General features: G+C 43.7%; 2 protein-coding genes across 2 annotated transcripts; one reads left to right on the top strand and one right to left on the bottom strand.

Annotated features, from left to right (window-relative positions):
- Nucleotides 1–14,902: 14,902 nt before the first annotated feature.
- LOC139533927 (protein LLP homolog) lies at nucleotides 14,903–16,602 on the top strand. The gene is made up of 3 exons (XM_071332441.1): nucleotides 14,903–15,195; nucleotides 15,682–15,912; nucleotides 15,993–16,602. Exons 2-3 carry the CDS (start codon nucleotides 15,693–15,695, stop codon nucleotides 16,160–16,162), a joined length of 390 nt encoding a protein of 129 aa, XP_071188542.1. The 5' UTR covers nucleotides 14,903–15,195; nucleotides 15,682–15,692; the 3' UTR covers nucleotides 16,163–16,602.
- LOC139533926 (hematopoietic lineage cell-specific protein-like) lies at nucleotides 16,589–22,923 on the bottom strand. The gene is made up of 15 exons (XM_071332440.1): nucleotides 22,788–22,923; nucleotides 21,812–21,892; nucleotides 21,538–21,611; nucleotides 20,998–21,127; nucleotides 19,519–19,629; nucleotides 19,359–19,413; nucleotides 19,137–19,247; nucleotides 18,912–19,022; nucleotides 18,767–18,822; nucleotides 18,557–18,626; nucleotides 18,289–18,437; nucleotides 18,061–18,222; nucleotides 17,686–17,938; nucleotides 17,529–17,597; nucleotides 16,589–17,352 (listed from the first exon to the last, which is right to left on the bottom strand). Exons 2-15 carry the CDS (start codon nucleotides 21,890–21,892, stop codon nucleotides 17,219–17,221), a joined length of 1,566 nt encoding a protein of 521 aa, XP_071188541.1. The 5' UTR covers nucleotides 22,788–22,923; the 3' UTR covers nucleotides 16,589–17,218.
- Between the last annotated feature and the right edge of the window lie 17 nt (nucleotides 22,924–22,940).

Here is a 22,940-nt window from a genome sequence, read left to right as displayed (position 1 = left end):
ACCTAGCTAGCTAGGTAAAATTGGCCCTTTCCTAAATTAGCCATGGATGGAGATACGGATTTGGGCTTTTACTTAATTTTCCGTACTGGCCAATGATTATAACGGCGATTCTGATCCAACCATTAATTCATACATTGTTGTGCCACTGACCTGAGAGGATGGAAGTTCAATATAAACAGTAGCGAAATGTAGAAGGCTAATGTTAACTAGCTGAAGTTGCCCATGAATGGAAATTAGGCTAGCGAGCAAGCATTTTAGCCAGGTAGCCTGGGACAACAAAAAATAAAAGTGGGTACTGTATGACAGAGTGATAGACCGTTTCGTCAACATGAAAGAGAGGAGGATGGCATTGGCATTTCTCTACAAGTAAGGTGAGTCAACATGTTTTTCTACTTGCACGAACGCGCACGCAGATAGAAATCAGAACCATGGACAGCCACATCCTATTTAGCTTACGTTTATTGGACTAAATACTTTGGGGTATCTTTGAGTTGTCACTGTATTAGACTAAGCATACAGTAGGTGATTAGATGGCGTTGAAATGTTGAAGTTGAAATGGTGTTGGAATAGTGGAGGCAGCTCCTGTTTTCTTTGTGACTTGCAGTAACTCTCCGTGGTTCTAAATCAATAGTTGTTTAGTAGTACGAAAATGTAAGGAACATTAACTTGCTTAACCATGCTGTAGGTCATGTAACTGTCTGTTACATGCAGTATGCACTGGGGGGGGTCTTGGCTTCCGCAGTGATTTTATCCAAGCGCCGCTACTGTTCTGTGGAGACCAAATTGATGCGAGGAAACTCATGAAGAGGCTGCATATGAACAACCATTATGAGAAATGAAAACAAGCTAACAATTCAAATGAATGCTATTTGAATGAACTCAATCAGTCTGTTGGACTCTTGGGAAATACTGTATGTAGATTATACATTAACATGTTGACATGTTTAGCATATCTGAAACTGCTGCAGTTGGGACACTGTTTGAATGACTAATGGGACCGACATACAGATGTAGGATTTTAATTTAACCTATATTGTCACAGCAAAATATTCCTGCAGCAAAAATATTTAAATGTTTAGTCCATAGTGTTGCTTGATCGGTGGTTAGGCTAGCCAGAAGTAGGCTACATGAAAAGTGCAATACTGTTAATATAACCGTGTGTTAGTGTGGGTTTTCAGTGAATTATTGTAAATCACAAACCACATCCGCAGGAAAATTCTCAGCAACAAAAGAGTGATCAAATTAAGATCCTACATCTGTAGGCAGAAATATGATATAAATCAGTGCAGGTGTGCAAACTGTGACATCAATGAGAAGACAGACAATTAAACTGAACAAAAATATAAAAGATTTTACTGAGTTACAGTTCTTATAAAGGAAATCAGTCAATTGAAATACATAAATTAGGCCCTAATCTATGGATTTCACGACTGGGTATACAGATTTGGATCTTTTAGTCACAGATACCTTAAAATAAAGATATGGGCGTGTATCAGAAAACCAGTCAGTATCTGGGGTGACCACCATTTGCCTCATGCAGCATGACACATCCCCTTCACATATAGTTGATAAGGCTGTTGATTATGGCCTGTGGAATGTTGTCCCACTCCCCTTCAATGGCTGTGTGAAGTTGCTGGATATTGTCGGGAACTACAGCACGCTGTCGTACACGACAATCCAGGGCATCCCAAACATGTTTAATGGGTGACATGTCTTGCGAGTATGCAGGCAATGGAAGAACTATGACATTTTCAGCTTCCAGTAATTGTTTACAGATCCTTGTGACATGGGACTGTGCATTATCATGCTGAAACATGAGGTGATGGCGGCGGATGAATGGCACGACAATGGGCCTCAGGATCTCATCATGGTATCTCTGTACATTCAAATTGCCATCGATAAAATGCAATTGTGTTAGTTGTCCGTTGCTTGTGTCTGCCCATACCATAACCCCACCGCCACTATAGAGCACTCTGTTCACAACGTTGACATCAACAAACCACACAACACGCCATACATGCTGTTTGCCATCTGCCCGGTACAGTTGAAGAGCACATGTCTCCAGCGTGCCAGTGGCCATTGAAGGTGAGCATTTTCCCACTGAGGTCGGTTACGACGCTGAACTGCAGTCAGGTCAGGACCCTGGTGAGAACGACTAGCACGCAGATGAGCTTCTCTGAGACGGTTTCTGACAGTTTGTGCAAAAATTCTTTGGTTGTGCAAACCCACAGTTTCATCAGCTGTCCGGGTCGCTGGTCTCAGACAATCCCGCAGGTGAAGAAGCCGGATGTAGAGTTCCTGGGCGGGCGTGGTTACACATGGTCTGTAGATGTGAGGCCAGTTGGACGTTCTGCCAAATTCTCTAAAATGATGTTGGAAGCTTAGTTTAGAGAAATGAACATTCAATTCTCTGGCAACATGTTTGGAGAACATTCCTGCAGTCAAGCATGCCAATTCCACACTCCCTCAAAACTTGAGACATCTGTGGCATTGTGTTGTGTGACAAAACTGCACATTTATAAATGGCCTTTTAATGTTCCCAGAATTAGGTACCTGTGTAATGATCATGCTGTTTAATCAGCTTCTTGATATGCCACACCTGTCAGGTGGATGGATTATCTTGGTAAAGGAGAAATACTCACTAACAGGGATGTAAACAAATGTGTGGACACAATTTGAGAGAAAAGCTTTTTGTGCGAATGCAATATTTATGGGATCTTTGATTTCAGCTCGTGAAACACTTCACATGTTGCGTTTATATATTTTTTCAGTATACATTCATAATGCATTATGCGTCTAAATCTTCATGATTTCTTCCATGCCGATTATGACAGCAATGTATATTTAAAATAAATGATTGCGGGCAACGCAATCAGAAGCATAATGAAAATGATGAATTATTGATCTGCTCATTACTCATAATATGCATGCAAGGCGCTCCAATGAAGTCCATTTTCCTTGGGATGAGCATGTTTCTATTGTTTCTTGTCCAGAATTTGATTGATTTATTAATGAGTCTATTTATTGTTTGGCGAGACACAGTCAACCAATTGTATTGTTGCGGGCTTGGAACGTTCAGCTGTACCTGCCATGGTTGGCTTGGCCCATCTGTCTGTGAGCTGAACTGATTCAATTATAGTTTGGCTGTATGGTCCGTTATCTACTCCTACTAATTTGAGGGAATAAATACACTACCGTTCAAAAGTTAGGGGTCACTTAGAAATGTCCTTGTTTTTGAAAGAAAAGCACATTTTTTGTCCATTAAAATAACATCAAATTGATCAGAAATAAAGTGTAGACATTGTTAATGTTGTAAATGACTATTGTAGCTGGAAACGGCTGATTTTTTATGGAATATCTACATAGGCGTACAGAGGCCCATTATCAGCTACCATCACTCCTGTGTTCCAGTCGCCTCTTCACTGTTGACATTGAGACTGGTGTTTTGCGGGTACTATTTAATGAAGCTGCCAGTTGAGGACTTGTGAGGCGTCTGTTTCTCAAACTAGACACTCTAATGTACTTGTTCTCTTGCTCAGTTGTGCACCAGGGCCTCCCACTCATCTTTCTATTCTGGTTAGAGCCAGTTTGCGCTGTTCTGTGAAGGGAGTAGTACACAGCATTGTACGAGATCTTCAGTTTCTTGGCAATTTCTCGCATGGAATAGCCTTCATTTCTCAGAGCAAGAATAGACTGACTAGTTTCAGAAGAAAGGTCTTTGTTTCTGGCCATTTTGAACCTGTAATTGAACCCACAAATGCTGATGCTCCAGATACTCAACTAGTCTAAAGAAGGCCTGTTTTATTTCTTCTTTAAATCAGAACAACAGTTTTCAACTGTGCTAACATAATTGCAAAGGGTTTTCTAATGATCAATTAGCCTTTTAAAATAATAAACTTGGATTAGCTAACACAACGTGCCATTGGAACACAGGAGTGATGGTTGCTGATAATGGACCTCTGTACGCCTATGTAAATATTCCTTTAAAAATCTGCCGTTTCCAGCTACACTAGTCATTTACAACATGAACAATGTCTACACTGTATTTCTGATCAATTGATGTTATTTTAATGGACAAAAATGTGATTTTCTTTCAAAAACAAAGACATTTCTAAGTGACCCCAAACTTTTGAACAGTAGTGTACATTTGAGTGACTCTCAACTAACGTCCAATGGATTGGATTCCTTTACAATAGAATCATATATAACTAAGGCATACCCAATGACCAGAGTGACCCATTTATTATGCAAAAGGTTCAAGAATCATAGGATAAAAGGGGTGTGTGATTCCAGACCTTCAAGATTTGCTCCATTAGTCATTCATTATAATGCTGGTTTACATGTACTAGATGTGGCACTGAACAACCCAAGCTCTCCCTAACAGTGTCAACGAAACAAGTAGAGTAACAGCCAGCCTGTTATATGTGAAGTGAGACCTACAAGAACAGCAAGGCCACGTGCAAAAGATCCAGGGGGGCAGGAAGACAAGACAGCGAATCACAGCCAATCTCCTTCCAAGTGTGGCTGGGTAATATGTGTGTAGCTCCACAGCAAGGCTCTCTGGGAGCTGCAGCTCAGCTGGCCCTGTAGCAGCCGCAGGAACAAACAGTCAACACAGTCCAATGGATATACACTACCCCGGCAGGGGGAAAGGACAGGCCCCAAGACTGCTGCTCCGCTACGCTCCGTCTCCCCAGACACCCTGCCTGCAGACCTGGCGTGTGTGTGTGTGTGTGTGTGTGTGTGTGTGTGTGTGTGTGTGTGTGTGTGTGTGTGTGTGTGTGTGTGTGTGTGTGTGTGTGTGTGTGTGTGTGTGTGTGTGTGTGTGTGTGTGTGTGTGTGTGTGTGTGTGTGTGTGTGTGTGTGTGTGTGTGTGTGTGTGTGTGTGTGTGTGTGTGTGTGTGTGTGTGTGTGTGTGTGTGTGTGTGTGTGTGTGTGTGTGTGTGTGTGTGTGTGTGTGTGTGTGTGTGTGTGTGTGTGTGTGTGTGTGTGTGTGTGTGTGTGTGTGTGTGTGTGTGTGTGTGTGTGTGTGTGTGTGTGTGTGTGTGTGTGTGTGTGTGTGTGTGTGTGTGTGTGTGTGTGTGTGTGTGTGTGTGTGTGTGTGTGTGTGTGTGTGTGTGTGTGTGTGTGTGTGTGTGTGTGTGTGTGTGTGTGTGTGTGTGTGTGTGTGTGTGTGTGTGTGTGTGTGTGTGTGTGTGTGTGTGTGTGTGTGTGTGTGTGTGTGTGTGTGTGTGTGTGTGTGTGTGTGTGTGTGTGTGTGTGTGTGTGTGTGTGTGTGTGTGTGTGTGTGTGTGTGTGTGTGTGTGTGTGTGTGTGTGTGTGTGTGTGTGTGTGTGTGTGTGTGTGTGTGTGTGTGTGTGTGTGTGTGTGTGTGTGTGTGTGTGTGTGTGTGTGTGTGTGTGTGTGTGTGTGTGTGTGTGTGTGTGTGTGTGTGTGTGTGTGTGTGTGTGTGTGTGTGTGTGTGTGTGTGTGTGTGTGTGTGTGTGTGTGTGTGTGTGTGTGTGTGTGTGTGTGTGTGTGTGTGTGTGTGTGTGTGTGTGTGTGTGTGTGTGTGTGTGTGTGTGTGTGTGTGTGTGTGTGTGTGTGTGTGTGTGTGTGTGTGTGCCCGCCCCTTGGGGGTCTCTGATTCAAACAGTGGCTCTTATTTTAGTTTCTTCTTGTTTCTCAGGGGGAGTTGTTTCATTGAGCTGTATCTTATGGACTAAGGGAATCAATATCATTATGCTACAGTACAGAGCTAGTGATGTAGATAGAGTTCAGGTGCTGGAGGGGCCTCTTAATCACACACAGGGCTTTAAATGTCATTATTTAGTGCAAAGTATATAGGCTCCTTATCGAAAGGGACCCATAAAATCAGATTAGTAATGATGTCCACAGCAAATTGTTGGAATACACAAACCTCAAAAAACGTTTTTAAATCGTTTCGAATGTGAGTAATTTAATTTTGTAAATCATCAAAGATGATGGAAATATAAAGCAATTCCACATAAATGTTCAATGAAAACTGAGAACTGACTGTGAAAAGAGCCTCAACAATGGAAGAATACAGTGGTGTAAAGTACTTAAGTAAAAATACTTTAAAGTACTGCTTAAGTCGTTTTTTGGGGTATCTGTACTTTACTTTACTATTTATATTTTTGACTACTTTTACTTCACTACGTTCCTTAAGAAAATATTGTACTTTTTACTCCATATATTTTCCTTAACACCCAAAAGTACTTAGCAGGACAGGAAATAGTTAAATTCACACACTTATCAACCAAACATCCCTGGTCATCCCTACATCGAGGTTCGCTAGCCAGCTATTTTCGTCCTTCTAACGTAACGTAACGTAGTCAACACTGCTAGCTAGCCAGCTAGCCACCGAATAGCAGCACTGTAGAAACTATTACATTACAACGGAACAACGGAACGACTTGATTAGTGTAGTGTTAGCTAGCTACATAGTTGTCTTTGCTGTCTTTGTATCTAAGATAATTGTGTAGTTTAGAGTAATTATCGGTTAGCTAGCCAGCTATTTTCGTCCGCCGCGCTGCCGTTCTCCTACCTAGTCAACACTGCTAGCTAGCCAACTTCTACCGAATAGCAGCACTGTAGAAACTATTACATTACAACGGAACGACTTGATTAGCGTAGTGTTAGCTAGCTACATAGTTGTCTTTGTATCCAAGATAATTGTGTAGTTTAGAGTAATTATCGAGGTTACCTAGCCAGCTACACTTTCAAACAAAGTCAACAACGCAGCCACTGCTAGCTAGCCTACTTCACCAGCCAGCAGTACTATATCATTTTAGTCAATAAGATTTTTTGCAACGTAAGCTTAACTTTCTGAACATTCGAGACGTGTAGTCCACTTGTCATTCCAATCTCCTTTGCATTAGCGTAGCCTCTTCTGTAGCCTGTCAACTATGTGTCTGTCTATCCCTCTTCTCTTCTCTCCTCTCTGCACAGACCATACAAACGCTTCACACCGCGTGGCCGCTGCCACTCTAACCTGGTGGTCCCAGCGCGCACGACCCACGTGGAGTTCCAGGTCTCCGGCAGCCTCTGGAACTGCCGATCTGCGGCCAACAAGGCAGAGTTCATCTCAGCCTATGCTTCCCTCCAGTCCCTCGACTTCTTGGCACTGACGGAAACATGGATTACCACTGATAACACTGCTACTCCTACTGCTCTCTCCTCGTCTGCCCACGTGTTCTCGCACACCCGAGAGCTTCTGGTCAGCGGGGTGGTGGCACTGGGATCCTCATCTCTCCCAAGTGGACATTCTCTCTTTCTCCCCTGACCCATCTGTCTATCGCCTCCTTTGAATTCCATGCTGTCACAGTTACCAGCCCTTTCAAGCTTAACATCCTCGCCCTCCAGGTTCCCTTGGAGAGTTCATCAATGAGCTTGACGCCCTGATAAGTTCCTTTCCTGAGGATGGCTCACCTCTCACAGTTCTGGGTGACTTTAACCTCCCCACGTCTACCTTTGACTCATTCCTCTCTGCCTCCTTCTTTCCACTCCTCTCCTCTTTTGACCTCACCCTCTCACCTTCCCCCCCTACTCACAAGGCAGGCAATACGCTTGACCTCATCTTTACTAGATGCTGTTCTTCCACTAATCTCATTGCAACTCCCCTCCAAGTCTCCGACCACTACCTTGTATCCTTTTCCCTCTCGCTCTCATCCAACACTTCCCACACTGCCCCTACTCGGATGGTATCGCGCCGTCCCAACCTTCGCTCTCTCTCCCCCGCTACTCTCTCCTCTTCCATCATATCATCTCTTCCCTCTGCTCAAACCTTCTCCAACCTATCTCCTGATTCTGCCTCCTCAACCCTCCTCTCCTCCCTTTCTGCATCCTTTGACTCTCTATGTCCCCTATCCTCCAGGCCGGCTCGGTCCTCCCCTCCTGCTCCGTGGCTCGACGACTCATTGCGAGCTCACAGAACAGGGCTCCGGGCAGCCGAGCGGAAATGGAGGAAAACTCGCCTCCCTGCGGACCTGGCATCCTTTCACTCCCTCCTCTCTACATTCTCCTCTTCTGTCTCTGCTGCTAAAGCCACTTTCTACCACTCTAAATTCCAAGCATCTGCCTCTAACCCTAGGAAGCTCTTTGCCACCTTCTCCTCCCTCCTGAATCCTCCTCCCCCTCCTCCCCCCTCCTCCCTCTCTGCGGATGACTTCGTCAACCATTTTGAAAAGAAGGTCGACGACATCCGATCCTCGTTTGCTAAGTCAAACGACACCGCTGGTTCTGCTCACACTGCCCTACCCTGTGCTTTGACCTCTTTCTCCCCTCTCTCTCCAGATGAAATCTTGCGTCTTGTGACGGCCGGCCGCCCAACAACCTGCCCGCTTGACCCTATCCCCTCCTCTCTTCTCCAGACCATTTCCGGAGACCTTCTCCCTTACCTCACCTCGCTCATCAACTCATCCTTGACCGCTGGCTACGTCCCTTCCGTCTTCAAGAGAGCGAGAGTTGCACCCCTTCTGAAAAAACCTACACTCGATCCCTCCGATGTCAACAACTACAGACCAGTATCCCTTCTTTCTTTTCTCTCCAAAACTCTTGAACGTGCCGTCCTTGGCCAGCTCTCCTGCTATCTCTCTCAGAATGACCTTCTTGATCCAAATCAGTCAGGTTTCAAGACTAGTCATTCAACTGAGACTGCTCTTCTCTGTGTCACGGAGGCGCTCCGCACTGCTAAAGCTAACTCTCTCTCCTCTGCTCTCATCCTTCTAGACCTATCGGCTGCCTTTGATACTGTGAACCATCAGATCCTCCTCTCCACCCTCTCCGAGTTGGGCATCTCCGGCGCGGCCCACGCTTGGATTGCGTCCTACCTGACAGGTCGCTCCTACCAGGTGGCGTGGCGAGAATCTGTCTCCGCACCACGTGCTCTCACCACTGGTGTCCCCCAGGGCTCTGTTCTAGGCCCTCTCCTATTCTCGCTATACACCAAGTCACTTGGCTCTGTCATATCCTCACATGGTCTCTCCTATCATTGCTATGCAGACGACACACAATTAATCTTCTCCTTTCCCCCCCTCTGATAACCAGGTGGCGAATCGCATCTCTGCATGTCTGGCAGACATATCAGTGTGGATGACGGATCACCACCTCAAGCTGAACCTCGGCAAGACGGAGCTGCTCTTCCTCCCGGGGAAGGACTGCCCGTTCCATGATCTCGCCATCACGGTTGACAACTCCTTTGTGTCCTCCTCCCAGAGTGCTAAGAACCTTGGCGTGATCCTGGACAACACCCTGTCGTTCTCAACTAACATCAAGGCGGTGACCCGTTCCTGTAGGTTCATGCTCTACAACATTCGCAGAGTACGACCCTGCCTCACACAGGAAGCGGCGCAGGTCCTAATCCAGGCACTTGTCATCTCCCGTCTGGATTACTGCAACTCGCTGTTGGCTGGGCTCCCTGCCTGTGCCATTAAACCCCTACAACTCATCCAGAACGCCGCAGCCCGTCTGGTGTTCAACCTTCCCAAGTTCTCTCACGTCACCCCGCTCCTCCGCTCTCTCCACTGGCTTCCAGTTGAAGCTCGCATCCGCTACAAGACCATGGTGCTTGCCTACGGAGCTGTGAGGGGAACGGCACCTCCGTACCTTCAGGCTCTGATCAGGCCCTACACCCAAACAAGGGCACTGCGTTCATCCACCTCTGGCCTGCTCGCCTCCCTACCTCTGAGGAAGTACAGTTCCCGCTCAGCCCAGTCAAAACTGTTCGCTGCTCTGGCACCCCAATGGTGGAACAAACTCCCTCACGACGCCAGGTCAGTGGAGTCAATCACCACCTTCCGGAGACACCTGAAACCCCACCTCTTTAAGGAATACCTAAGATAGGATAAAGTAATCCATTTAACCCCCCCCCCCCCCCCTTAAAAGAGTTAGATGCACTATTGTAAAGTGGTTGTTCCACTGGATATCATAAGGTGAATGCACCAATTTGTAAGTCGCTCTGGATAAGAGCGTCTGCTAAATGACTTAAATGTAAATGTAAATGTACATCATCTGATCTGGCGGACTCACTTAACACAAATGCTTTGTTTGTAAATTATGTCTGAGTGCTGGAGTGTGCCCCTGGCTTTCCCGTAAATTTAAAAAACAAGAAAATGGTGCCATCTGGTTTGCTTAATATAAGGTATTTGAAATTATTTTTACTTTTGATACTTAAGTATATTTTAAATCAAATACTTTTTGACTTTTACTCAAGTAGAATTTTACTGGGTTACTTTTGCTTGAGTCATTTTCTATTAAGGTATCTTTACTTTTACTCAAGTATGACAGCTGGGTACTTTTTCTACCACTGGAAGGATATAACACATATAGCTAAACAGAAAACAAGGAGGTATTTCTTCCCTGCAGAGGTCAAATATCTGTCTGCTCATGTGGGCTGGGTCCTTTTCTCTTTGTCTCTCTCATCCTGCACCATCCGTCGCCCTGGGAGACGAGGTAGTCTAGGTAAACGCTCACCTCCTTCCCTCCAATTCCACAGTGCCTGGTTCAACAGGTTCACGTTACACATCATGAGCGCCAGGTAGCCTAGCCGTTAAGAGCGTTGGGCAAGTAACCGAAAGGTTGCTGGTTCCAATCCCTGAGCTGACTAGGTGAAAAATCTGTCTGTGCCTTTGAGCAAGACAGTTAACCCTAATTGCTCCTGTAAGTCACTCTGGATAAGAGCATCTGCTAAAACAAAACATCACAATAATGAATACTACGGCTACACCAAATTCTCCCTTAGATCATTCTGGTCATATTCAAATTAGATGCACTACAATCATTATTTTTATTGAATACTTTATAATACAAATGTGTCTTACCACTGCAATATCACTTAATGTGAACATCTGGAATACTTGTTTACCCTGTATAAACCACATTCTATTTCTAATATCGTTGAGTCATCTTACGTAGTATAACCTTGTCAGTGTGATACATCTGTCTTTGCAAGTGATGATCCGTACAAACGGTTATATAAGAAACCAAATGCAAAGTAGCCTATTCAACCACATCGGAATCCAGCAGAGTGAGGCTTTGAGGTGTGCTGCACAGTAACAGAACTGTTCTCAGAAAACAGAAGCAGATGGTCTGTCAGTCCTGACCTGAATGCTAAAGGCAGCCCCCAGTGCCTGGCCACTGATTGCCAATTCATATCTCTCACTATGGATTTGGGAATCGCTCCATCAACGCCTTTTAACTTATGGGAGCCTGTTTTTTGGATGGGTAACTACTGCGTATTGGATCCACAAGCATATTTGGAAGAAGAGGCTTGTCTGTCAAATGTCCTGGGCTATGCTCACTCGCTCATGCTCACAAGAATTTGCCAAGTAAAATTCTATCTGGTTTTTAAAGAGGCATATGGCTTTATAACAATGTTTAGGACTTTATAACTATGTTAAGGGCTTTAGGACTTTATAACTATGTTTAGGGCTTTGTAACTATGTTTAGGGCTTTGTAACTATGTTTAGGACTTTATAACTATGTTAAGGGCTTTATAACTATGTTAAGGGCTTTATAACTATGTTTAGGACTTTATAACTATGTTTAGGACTTTACAACTATGTTTAGGACTTTACAACTATATTTAGGACTTTATAACTATGTTTAGGACTTTATAACTATGTTTAGGACTTTATAACTATGTTTAGGACTTTATAACTATGTTTAGGACTTTATAACTATGTTTAGGACTTTATAACTATGTTTAGGACTTTATACTATGTTTAGGACTTTACAACTATGTTTAGGACTTTACAACTATGTTTAGGACTTTATAACTATGTTTAGGACTTTATAACTATGTTTAGGACTTTATACTATGTTTAGGACTTTACAACTATGTTTAGGACTTTATAACTATGTTTAGGACTTTATAACTATGTTTAGGACTTTACAACTATGTTTAGGACTTTACAACTATGTTTAGGACTTTACAACTATGTTTAGGACTTTACAACTATGTTTAGGACTTTATAACTATGTTTAGGACTTTACAACTATGTTTAGGACTTTACAACTATGTTTAGGACTTTAGAACTATGTTTAGGGCTGTGTAACTATGTTTAGGACTTTATAACTATGTTTAGGACTTTATAACTATGTTTAGGACTTTACAACTATGTTTAGGACTTTATAACTATGTTTAGGACTTTACAACTATGTTTAGGACTTGTGTAACTATGTTTAGGACTTTATACTATGTTTAGGACTTTACAACTATGTTTAGGACTTTACAACTATGTTTAGGACTTTAGAACTATGTTTAGGGCTGTGTAACTATGTTTAGGACTTTATAACTATGTTTAGGACTTTATAACTATGTTTAGGACTTTACAACTATGTTTAGGACTTTACAACTATGTTTAGGACTTTACAACTATGTTTAGGACTTTAGAACTATGTTTAGGACTTTATAACTATGTTTAGGACTTGTGTAACTATGTTTAGGACTTGTGTAACTATGTTTAGAAATTTATAACTATGTTTAGGACTTTATAACTATGTTTAGGACTTTATACTATGTTGTAGTAGCCAATAGGATAACTTTGATTCCTACTGTTCATCTGAACACACCTAGACCTGAGCACAAATACAACTACTGTTATATTAGTATGTACACCGTAGGCTATTTCATTTAAACTTAAGGAACGTAAGGAATACAACTCTGCTTTTGGGTATCAAATGCAGAATATTTCTATTAACTTGGCAGAAGAGAGTCTATTAGCCTTTTACATACAGTCACAGACGAGGCTTTCCTTTTTGTCTTCCTTGAAAGGACAGCCCTCTTGTTTACTCTGCCATCTTAAGACGGTGCCACCTGCTCTCTTGTGTGTGTGTGTGTGTGTGTGTGTGTGTGTGTGTGTGTGTGTGTGTGTGTGTGTGTGTGTGTGTGTGTGTGTGTGTGTGTGTGTGTGTTGTTTAGACCCTGCCTCTTTCTAAACATGATGCCTTGGGACTTAATTACTCTTCACAAACACAGACCCATTCTCCACAGTAATAGGGTCCTAATTGGGGGAGTCAAAACACTAATACCACCATCGGTACGGGGACCTCAGCTGGTTGTCAAGGGCGATGTCACCCAGGCCCAGATTCACAAAACCTTCTTAAGAAGAAATGTCTTATTAACTGACCTTTTTACCTTAACTATAGACTAAAGAAGAAAGTGAAACATTAGTTGCTATTCCTCAAAAACGTTATTGGAAATGTTCTTGCGCTATTTCTTCTCCTTTTCTCCTTAAGCAAAAAGTTAAGAGATTCTTGAAAATAAAGCTTTTGGAAATGTTCTTAATTCCTAGATAGCTTGTCTTAAACTCAGGGCTGTGAGAGAATAAACTCATGAAAGCAATTGAACATGTTTAATTCACTCACAAACTTCATCTGAAAGTTTAAGTATTGATTATTTTAAACCCAAGAACATGTTTTAGAACAGTAATCTCTGTGCGAAATATGCTAACATGATTGCCATTGCTAGCTAGATAGCTAGCTAAATCAGTTGCCTAGCAACAAACATCTTAAGAAGATTTGTAAGAAGATATTTGAGAAGTTAGTATGAAAAGCATTGCAGTGTTGCGGTGTCACTACAAAAAAAAAAGATCCAGGCTGTGTCACAACCGGCCGTGACCAGGAATCCCATAGGACAGCGCACAATTGGCCCAGCGTCGTCCGGGTTAGAGAAGGGTTTGGCCAGGGGGGCTTTACTTGGCTCATCGCGCTATAGCGACTCTTTGTGGCGGGCCAGGCGCCTGCAGGCTGACTTCAGTCATCAGTTGAATGGTGTTTCCTCTGACACATTGGTGCAGCTGGCTTCTGGGTTAAGCGGACGGGTGTTGTTGGCGGGTCATGTTTCGGAGGACGCATGACTCGACCTTCGTCTCGTTGGGGAGTTGCAGCGATGAGACAAGACCGCAATTGGAGCACAATTGGATATCACAGAATTGGGGAGAAAAGGGGGTAAAATTACAACAACAAAAAAGTTGGTGTTTTTGCGTAAGAAGTGTTTTGTGAATCTGGGCCCAGGTCAGTATGAGGGATTTCTGTTTTCCCATTTCTTTCCCTCTTTTTTTCCATCTCACAAAAAAATGGGTTTTGACAACCCCCACTGTGGGTGTAGGCCAGGGTCAGTGCCTGAGTTTGTATTCTCCCCACCAACTGTTTACTTTGAAGGTGAACCAGGAACCCCAATTTCACCCAAAGCTCCAAATAGGTTTTTGTCCATCCTGGATCTTTTTTTATGGGGATGACAGGACCTTCTCGCCGGGCATGGCTCCTGCTGTGCCAAGCTGCTATTTTAGCTCACAGAAGCTGAGGGGCCGGGCTGAGGAGGGGCTGCACTGAATAGAATGTTCCTCTGGGATGGGAAGAGGAAAGAGGGAGCAGTTGGGGCTGGTTGGCCTCCACTTGAGTGAGCAGGGAGCCGAGGAGGTCAGCTGGAAAAGTGCAGGGCTCAACTCACATCTCCTGGGGAAGAGTGGAGGCCTACTGTATGTAGGGCCATGCCCCGAGTGGGGCTAAAATAGGACCTGCCCTTGGATTTTATACCCCAATCGGTCTCATGGGTTTAACTTGATGACGTGCAGTCCCAGAAGAAACTGCAGTCTTGCAAATTCTCCATTCGAAATAGTACAAAGACATTTCAACCATGCCATGCCAACAATAATGTATTTATCTTGAATGGTTGTAGTTCATTCAATTGTTGTGATGGTATAACATATAATTTCTGATTTACTGTACTCACATACTTTGCTTTTCGTTTGCCCTTTGTTTTTGCAGACAGAGGTTAAAGTGGTTCAACACATTTGTTCTGGAGCAGATGTGAATTTGTGGATAATTGGATGATCATTAATGAGACTTAGGTCGCTTTGGCTTGCAGTATAGAATGAGCTCGCCATCTCCTGGAAGAACTGCGAACTGCATCAGAATAGCTGACAATGCGTATCGATAAATTGAGAATTAAGTGCATCAGGAAGACAGTTCGTCAGTTATCCACCACTGATAATATTTCACATTAAATATGTAGGTTATAGGTTTTCGATTAAATAAATACTAGTTCACAGTATGATAGTAAATTAAGAGGACGTAAATTGTCGCAAATGTGTCCAGCATAACGACTGTCTGACATGCTTTACGGTTGTCGAAAATACTTACACGTGTGTGCTGCTTGCTTATCAACTGTACGGAAGATACATCTGCGTCTATGTATGTTGACAGTCTTTTATTAATTACAATACCATCAATAGGAGTAAATTGAGTATACCGAATACTAGTTATTGAAGTACAAAAACATTGAATGGAATAGGCCGATCGATTGTTCTAAAACAATCAATTTTCTTTAGCAGTGTAGCTAGCTATTAGCCAAAAGTTAGCAAACTTGCCTGTTTATGTTGAGTCTTGCACATTTAAAAACAGTAAAATCATGGATAGTTTAACGGCAGTTCATCGTGATTAATTATACAAGAACCTCGATTTATGATTGAGGGGGATTTGGGCTATACGTATGTCTTTGCTGGCTAGTTTACGTGGCGTGATGGGAGTTGATGGCATGAGTGTTGTTTATATGAGCTAAGAACTCGGTCATATGTATGGCTAGGCTCTGCAGAGACTGTCACTGAACTAGAGTTAAAGCCAGCCGGGATGTCTTGTGCAAGTGGATCTGTGTTTCCATTATGTAACCCTCTCTTTCAGAAAACCTTAAAATGGCCAAAAGTCTGCGAAGCAAATGGAAGAGGAAGATGCGTGCAGTGAAGAGAGCGAAGAACGCCCCGAAGGAACTGGCTCGGTTGAAGCAAGCCTTAGCCCACGGTGGCACAGGAGAGATCTCCATGAATGACATTCAGGACATAGCTACAGTGGTGCCAGCTGCCAAGATAAAAGAGAAGAAAGTGGATGTAGACATGGAGGGAGAGGAAGTCGATGGTGAGATCACACACAGATCAAGCATTTTGTATGGTTTCCTATGTCTTGAGTTTTGACACCTTTTTGTTTTTGCATTGCAGATGGAAAGATGGACATGGACAGCAAGCGCAGTAAGACGACCCAATTGGACGAGCACGGACAGTACCCAACATGGATGAGCCAACGACAGGCCAAGAAACTGAAAGGCAAACGCATGACAAAGAAATCAGGAGGAAAGGCCAACAAAAAAAAGAAGGGCATTGCCTGGTAGCCTGGAGAAAAGGACTTCTGACTTGTGACACACACACATGAGCATTGGATACATGATCTTTGTGGACTTGAGTTGCCTGCCTTGTGTTCAAGTTAAATGGTGATATGAGGCAAAGGATCTATATTGTGCAACCCATTGTCTGTAAGCTAATTTTAATGTATGATAGAAAACAACAGAGTTGTGTTGTTGGGCACAATACTGCATTGACATAGTTCACTTGAATGAAAGCCATGTTTTCTTATTGCTGTGGTATACAGAAGATGGTAGATTCTTTACATTTTACCCTAATAATGCTACCTGTTGTTGTTAGCTCCATTCTTGTTTGATTTGCTCCTCTTTCTGTAGCCTAGCCCATCAAAGACATTCATTATACATGCAACAAACTGTCTGTATAATCTTCTGGCTGTCACAGAGTAAATAAATGTGTTTCTGTACATTAAGACATTTTATTGATTACATGCAGTTGATTCTAGAAATAACCTTTTTAACCTGGTGTTTCAGATATTATGCTTTTCCAAAGTATGACAATGTAATTTAAGTTAAGGATTCCATCAATAGCCAAAATACAATTCTCTGCAGTTAATTACTGTTTTTAAACAAAACATTCCATAGCTAGATGACTTACATAATCCTTTGAAATGCAAGTGTATAAGGGTATTCTGGAACATTTAGCAATCAGCGTTTATAAGGGGAAGGGCTGCATCCCACCCTGAGCAATATGAAGCACAATGACGTATCCATTATATATCATGACTACTGACCGGATATAAATCAATTGACTAGAAAACACATGGGGAGAATCTGAATTGTATACTCCTTGCGTCCTCTCACCTCAAAACCCATCGGATGAGAAAGCCAGAGGTCCCTCCCCTCTGACCTCCTCCAATGGGTATTAAGGAAGTGAGGATAGAGGAGTATGCATTTGAGATGCTCCCATGGTACAATCAAACTATACCTGTAAGATGGGATCAATATGCTGATGTTCCCCCTGTGAAAAGACCCACAGGTCCTATGGGCTCAGGTATATGTCTGTGTTGGAGACTATAGGCACGCTCACTACATCATTTTCACGAATGTAGCAGGGAAGAGTCCAATGCGTCCGTGACAGTGTCCCTTCCACCAGCCTTCGTCCACCATCTCTATGTTGGTGATGACATCATCCGGGTTGAAGGAGATCTCATCATCTGCCTCTTCATGTGTGAGAATAACATTATTTTAGGATTTTGTCTCCGAAAGGGTTTATAGACTTCTGTGTTGAGCAATGTTTAGCATTGATTTCTGTATTGATCCACAATGGAAGTAACATCACAGTATGACACAACGATATGATATCACAACGCAGTCATTGATACAGTAGACTACCTACCTCCTTGGTAGTCATAAATGGCCACTGCTGTCTGACCGCATGTCAGGTCCTCATAGTCATTATCCACAGCTGTAGAGGGAACACATGGAAGGGTCTTTGATATGACACAGTAATGGGTTACCCAACCCCTCTACCTCACTGGGTGTGGCACACTGACCTGGATCAGGTTCTGGGAAAGGTATTGGTGAGATATCCTCATACTCTCCCTCATCCTCCTGCTCTGGTTCTGATGGGGTCTGCTCCTGAGGTGGCTCCGCCTCCATTGATGAGATATCCTCATACTCTCCCTCATCCTCCTGCTCTGGTTCTGATGGGGTCTGCTCCTGTGGTGGCTCCGCCTCCAGCAGGTCACTTGACCGTGGGGGCAGGCACGGGGGCTGGTCATAGTCTGGCTCCTCCTCCTCTTCCTCCTGAGACCACAGAAAAGGAGTAGGTGTGAATTTCACCAATTCATTTTGTAACGTTGCAGTGAAGAAGAATTGGCAGTTTTTATGTCATCAGTGAGTTGCATTGAATTAAATCAGATATTTACCACTAGCTCAGGTTCATCTCTTGGTATCTGAGGCACTGCCCTGGCAATGGGCAGCTGTGGTGGTTGGGGCTTCCTGTTGGTCTCTGGAACAGGTGGAGGTCTCTGCTCTTCAACAGGTGGAGGCTGATGCTGCTCTGCTTCCTCCTCCCTGCTGTTCTGTTCCTACAAGAGATACATACCACTGTGTCAGTGTGCATGCTTATTGGAGTAACATTTTTATTGGAGTACCTGTTGTCTGCGTCGTGCCTCCTCCTGCTCTCTCTTCTCTCTAGCTTGTCTCCTGGCTCTCTCCTCCTCCGCTCGCTTTCTGTTCTCCTCGTCTGATGACCGAGCCAAGTTCTCAAAGCGAGCCTTCAGGTTGCCTGCCCCTGCACTTGCTGCACAGACAGACCGGAAAAGCAAAAATGGTATTTTCCTCTTTGAACTTGAGAACTAAATGTTTAGCAAGCAGAACAATTTCAGCCCTTCTATGAGGAACTATAAAGCGCATACTTACAAGCCTCCAATGGTAGTGTCTTCTCATAGGCAGAGGTAGGGGATTCCATGTCTGTGAAGGCCACTGCACTCTATAGAGCGAATGGGGATTGGGGAACCATAATTCCAATCAATGAGTAAACGTCATAGTCTGAGTGTGTTTGTACAGGTCAATGTAAAATGCGTAAAGAATTACTGTCATCCTGAGTCTTGAGGGTCAAGAAAGACTCACTTTATCCATGCGGTCTGTCTGGACTCCATAGCGTCCCCCAAAGCCCTTGGCATAGTCTGAACGTGGAGATCAAATGTCAGTTTAATGTGGACATGGTCCTTGAGTTTTACAAACACAACTGTGGTTACAACTGTGAGTAACTGACCTTTCTGTGACTCATGCTTCTCTGTCTCTCCCTTGTAGTCGTAACCTAAAGCAGCCTTGTCCACTTTCTCCTTCTCCACCCCAAACTTCCCTCCAAAACCCTTTGAATAGTCTGGTGAGAGTGAGGGATGAGGTTGTTTCAAATATGAATTAGAAATATAATATTAATAATTGACCATGAAACGTTTCTACCTACAAACAGCCCACAGTACAGTACCACTCTAACCTTTCTGAGACTGGTGCTTCTCGGTCTCTCCCTTGTAGTCGTATCCCAAGGCAGCCTTGTCCACTTTCTCCTTCTCCACCCCAAACTTCCCTCCAAAACCCTTTGAATAGTCTGAAAAGCAGGGTCAGAGGTATGCCAGGAGTAGCTGGGTAGGATAACAACATGCAGTCGACTTACTTGGAAATCAGAAAGTATGTGTATTAGACGTCCTTAAGGCTGTACCTTTCTGAGATGTATGCTGCTCCACCTCTCCCTTGTAATCAAAACCCATGGCAGACTACAGGAAGAGAGAAGGAATGTTCATCACCAGGACGATCCCTCACCCTGTTAATCAAATCCTGTGATATCTTTGTATTTGTCAGTAAGAGTATAGTTTCCTCACCTTATCCACACGGTCTTTCTGCACTCCAAATTTCCCCCCGAATCCTCTCTTTGCATCGGTCTGGGATGAGTGCTGCTCCACCTGCGCCACGTAGCCATGCCCCACTGCCCCCTGGGTAATTACACACACATACATCAATACATCAACAAAGGAAACGATCTTTGATAAACTGTTGAAGTCCATAAAAGTTGCAATAGGTCAGCACACACAACTGTACTGTCTGACAGCATACATTTTGGGGTGAGCAGCACTGCATTAGAGGAAGCCTTGTGCTTGGTGTGTTATTTGCATTCGACTGAAGACCATATGAGCGAAATACACTATATATACAAAAGTATGCGGACACCCCTTCAAATGTGTGGATTTGGCTATTTCAGCCACAACCGTTGCTGCAAGGTGTATAAAATCAAGCACACAACCATGCAATCTCCATAGACAAACATTGGCAGTAGAATGGCCTTACTGAAGAGCTGAGTGACTTTCAACGTGGCACCGTCATAGGATGCCACCTTTGCAACAAGTCAGTCCGTCAAAATTCTGATCTGCTAGAGCTGCCCCAGTCAACTGTAAGTGCTGTTAAAGTGAGTGTGGAAACTTCTAGGCGCAACAATGTCTCTGCTGCAAAGTGGTAGGCCACAAAAGCTCCCAGAACAGGACCGCGGAGTTCCAAACTGCCTATGGAAGCAACATCAGCACAATAACTGTTCATCCGGAGCTTCATGAAATGGGTTTCCATGGCCGAGCAGCCGCACACAAGCCTAAGATCCCCATGCGCTATGCCAAGCGTTGGCTGGAGGGGTGTAAAGCTCGCCGCCATTGGACGCGTTCTCTGGAGTGATGAATCACGCTTTACCATTTGGCAGTCTGACGGACGAGTCTGGGTTTGGCAGATGCCAGGAGAACTCTACCTTCCCCAATGCATAGTGCCAACTGTAAAGTTTGGTGGAGGTGGAATAATGGTCTGGGGCTGTTTTCCCTCTAGCTCCAGTAGAGGGAAATCTTAACACTACAGCATATGACATTCTAGACGATTCTGTGCTTCCAACTTTGTGGCAACAGTTTGGGGAAGGCCCTTTCCTGTTTCAGCCAGACAATGCCCCCGTGCACAAAGCAAGGTCCATACAGAAATGGTTTGTTGAGATTGGTGTGGAAGAACTTGACTGGCCTGCACAGAGTCCTGACTTCAACCCCACATTTGGGATGAATTGGAACAACGACTGCAAGCTAGGCCTAATCACCCAACATCAGTGCCCGACCTCACTAATGATCTTTTGGCTGAATGGAAGCAAGTCCCAGCAGCAATGTTCCAACATCTAGTGGAGTCTTCCCAGAAGAGTGGAGGCTGTTATAACAGCAAAGGGGGGACCAACCACATATTAATGCCCATGATTCTGGAATGAGATGTTCGACAAGCAGGTGTCCACATACTTTTGGTCATGTAGTGTATGAACATCACATGATGACATGTTACAACCTAACCTTGTCCATGCGGTCTTTCTCCACTCCAAACTTCCCTCCGTAACCGTAAGAGGCCTTGGGAGCCTCCGCTCGCTCCTTCTGCTTCCCCACCTCATGCTCCTGGGACACCTTCTGTCTCAGCTCTGATACACTGGGAAGATGCAGGGATCACACACACACGCATTGAAATACACACATGCACGCATACACACACACCAGAACTTTGTTGCATAAATCTATTTCCATTTTACATTATCTGCTGACCCCGGGACTACATAGTTACACTAGTCTGTGGCTAACCCTTAGATTTACTCAGTCACCAACCCATATTTGGTAAGTTTCACTGCTTGACAGCCTTCACACTGTTCTCACTTCCTTTTCCTGTTTCTACAGAGCTAAAGCAGCAATACACAGCTGAGCTAACCATCCCCCATAGACCATCCCCCATAGCTCTCCAACAGCATAATACACCAATCATACTGTGATCGGTCTTTGATGTGTAACTTCTGGTCTGGCCATCTCAGGCTGACCACCCACCCCCAGTTACTGTTGAATGTTTACCTGATGTGTTCTTTTCGACCAGACCCCTCAATGGTCTTGGCCCCCCATCTCTGTTCCTGTTCTGACACATCATTCTGAAACACAGAACCCAAGTCCTTCTCATCACCTAACTGTAGTCTGAAGACCAAGGTGTCGTTGAAAACAGGACTGAGGCGGTTACGCACCAAGCATAAACAAAACATTAATTCCACTGGGAGAAAATATTGATTAGAGTGCCTTAGTAAATACACTAGCTCCGTAAGGAACCTCGGCTTCCTCCATCCCAGTAGCTAACCTCAAAGTCAGGGTCGGTTTCCCAGTCGTCCCCCTCTACAACCTTTAAGCTCACGTTGTGTCCCACCACTGACTTCCACATCTAGGAAGAGAAACAAAACAGAAGATTTGTACTGTAAGTCTAAGTATAGTGTATGTGTAAACACAAGAGGGACCACAGCTTGCTGGTCCCTGGTGTAAAAACAAGTTGAGAAACACTGCTTTAGTGAACACTGAATGTACCTTGTGAACAATCACCTGTACCTGCAAATACAAATAAGCTTCAAGGCATTCAACATTTCCCCTTTGTCAGTGGAAAAACTGGCAGCTGAATACAAGTATAGTCTCATTCTGCTGAGGTCACAAAAGAGGAAGTTGAGTTATTTATACAGCACTGAGCTGCAGTGCTCTCATCAGAAAATAACACACTATCATCATTAATGAATAGTTTAACAAAACACAAAGTAACCTGTTGGAAGTGGGGGTTATCTTACAGCTGGGGACAGCTGTCCAGACTGATGTCAATTTGTCAATTTAATGTAGGGAAGCTACCTGATTGTACCACACAAACTGCAGTCAGTTACACATTCAAAGTCTGGTATCTGCGCATATATCTAAAGGTTGTACATTTGAGGGACATGCTTTTGCCATTTTGATTTAGTTAAAAGGTTTTTAAAAAACGGTGATAAAAGGAACCATCTGGCTTATATTAAGTCACCTGTTTAATGCGGGCATTGTCTGAAAGTGCACTTACCCAATATACTAGTAAAACTAAACATAAGTTGGCTATAATTTACACAGTAACTATTTATATCTTCTAAGTAGGCTAGACCTTCCTTTGATTCAACTTTGAAACAATATAACATAACGTTAGCCAATGATGAGATCAGTACAGAACTAATCGGCAACTTCCTGAAAGACACGTTTAGAAATTCTAATATCAGTGATAAATACTTAATTCAAACAAAGAAACATTATTTCATGGTAATTATACGTACCTTTGCGTTGCCAGACAACTTTCCTTGATGTAATAATGTCACAAATGTATATTTTCACAAGTCTCACCCAGAACGAGGATAGAGTCACGCAAACTGTTGATATAGGAAATAATGCGCGTGGCCGATGATATGCAAGTAGCTACGGGCTTGCTA

This window comes from Salvelinus alpinus, chromosome 11, assembly GCF_045679555.1.
Source record: "Salvelinus alpinus chromosome 11, SLU_Salpinus.1, whole genome shotgun sequence".
Taxonomy (NCBI): domain Eukaryota; kingdom Metazoa; phylum Chordata; class Actinopteri; order Salmoniformes; family Salmonidae; genus Salvelinus; species Salvelinus alpinus.
This window is presented reverse-complemented; position numbering and strand designations above follow the sequence as displayed.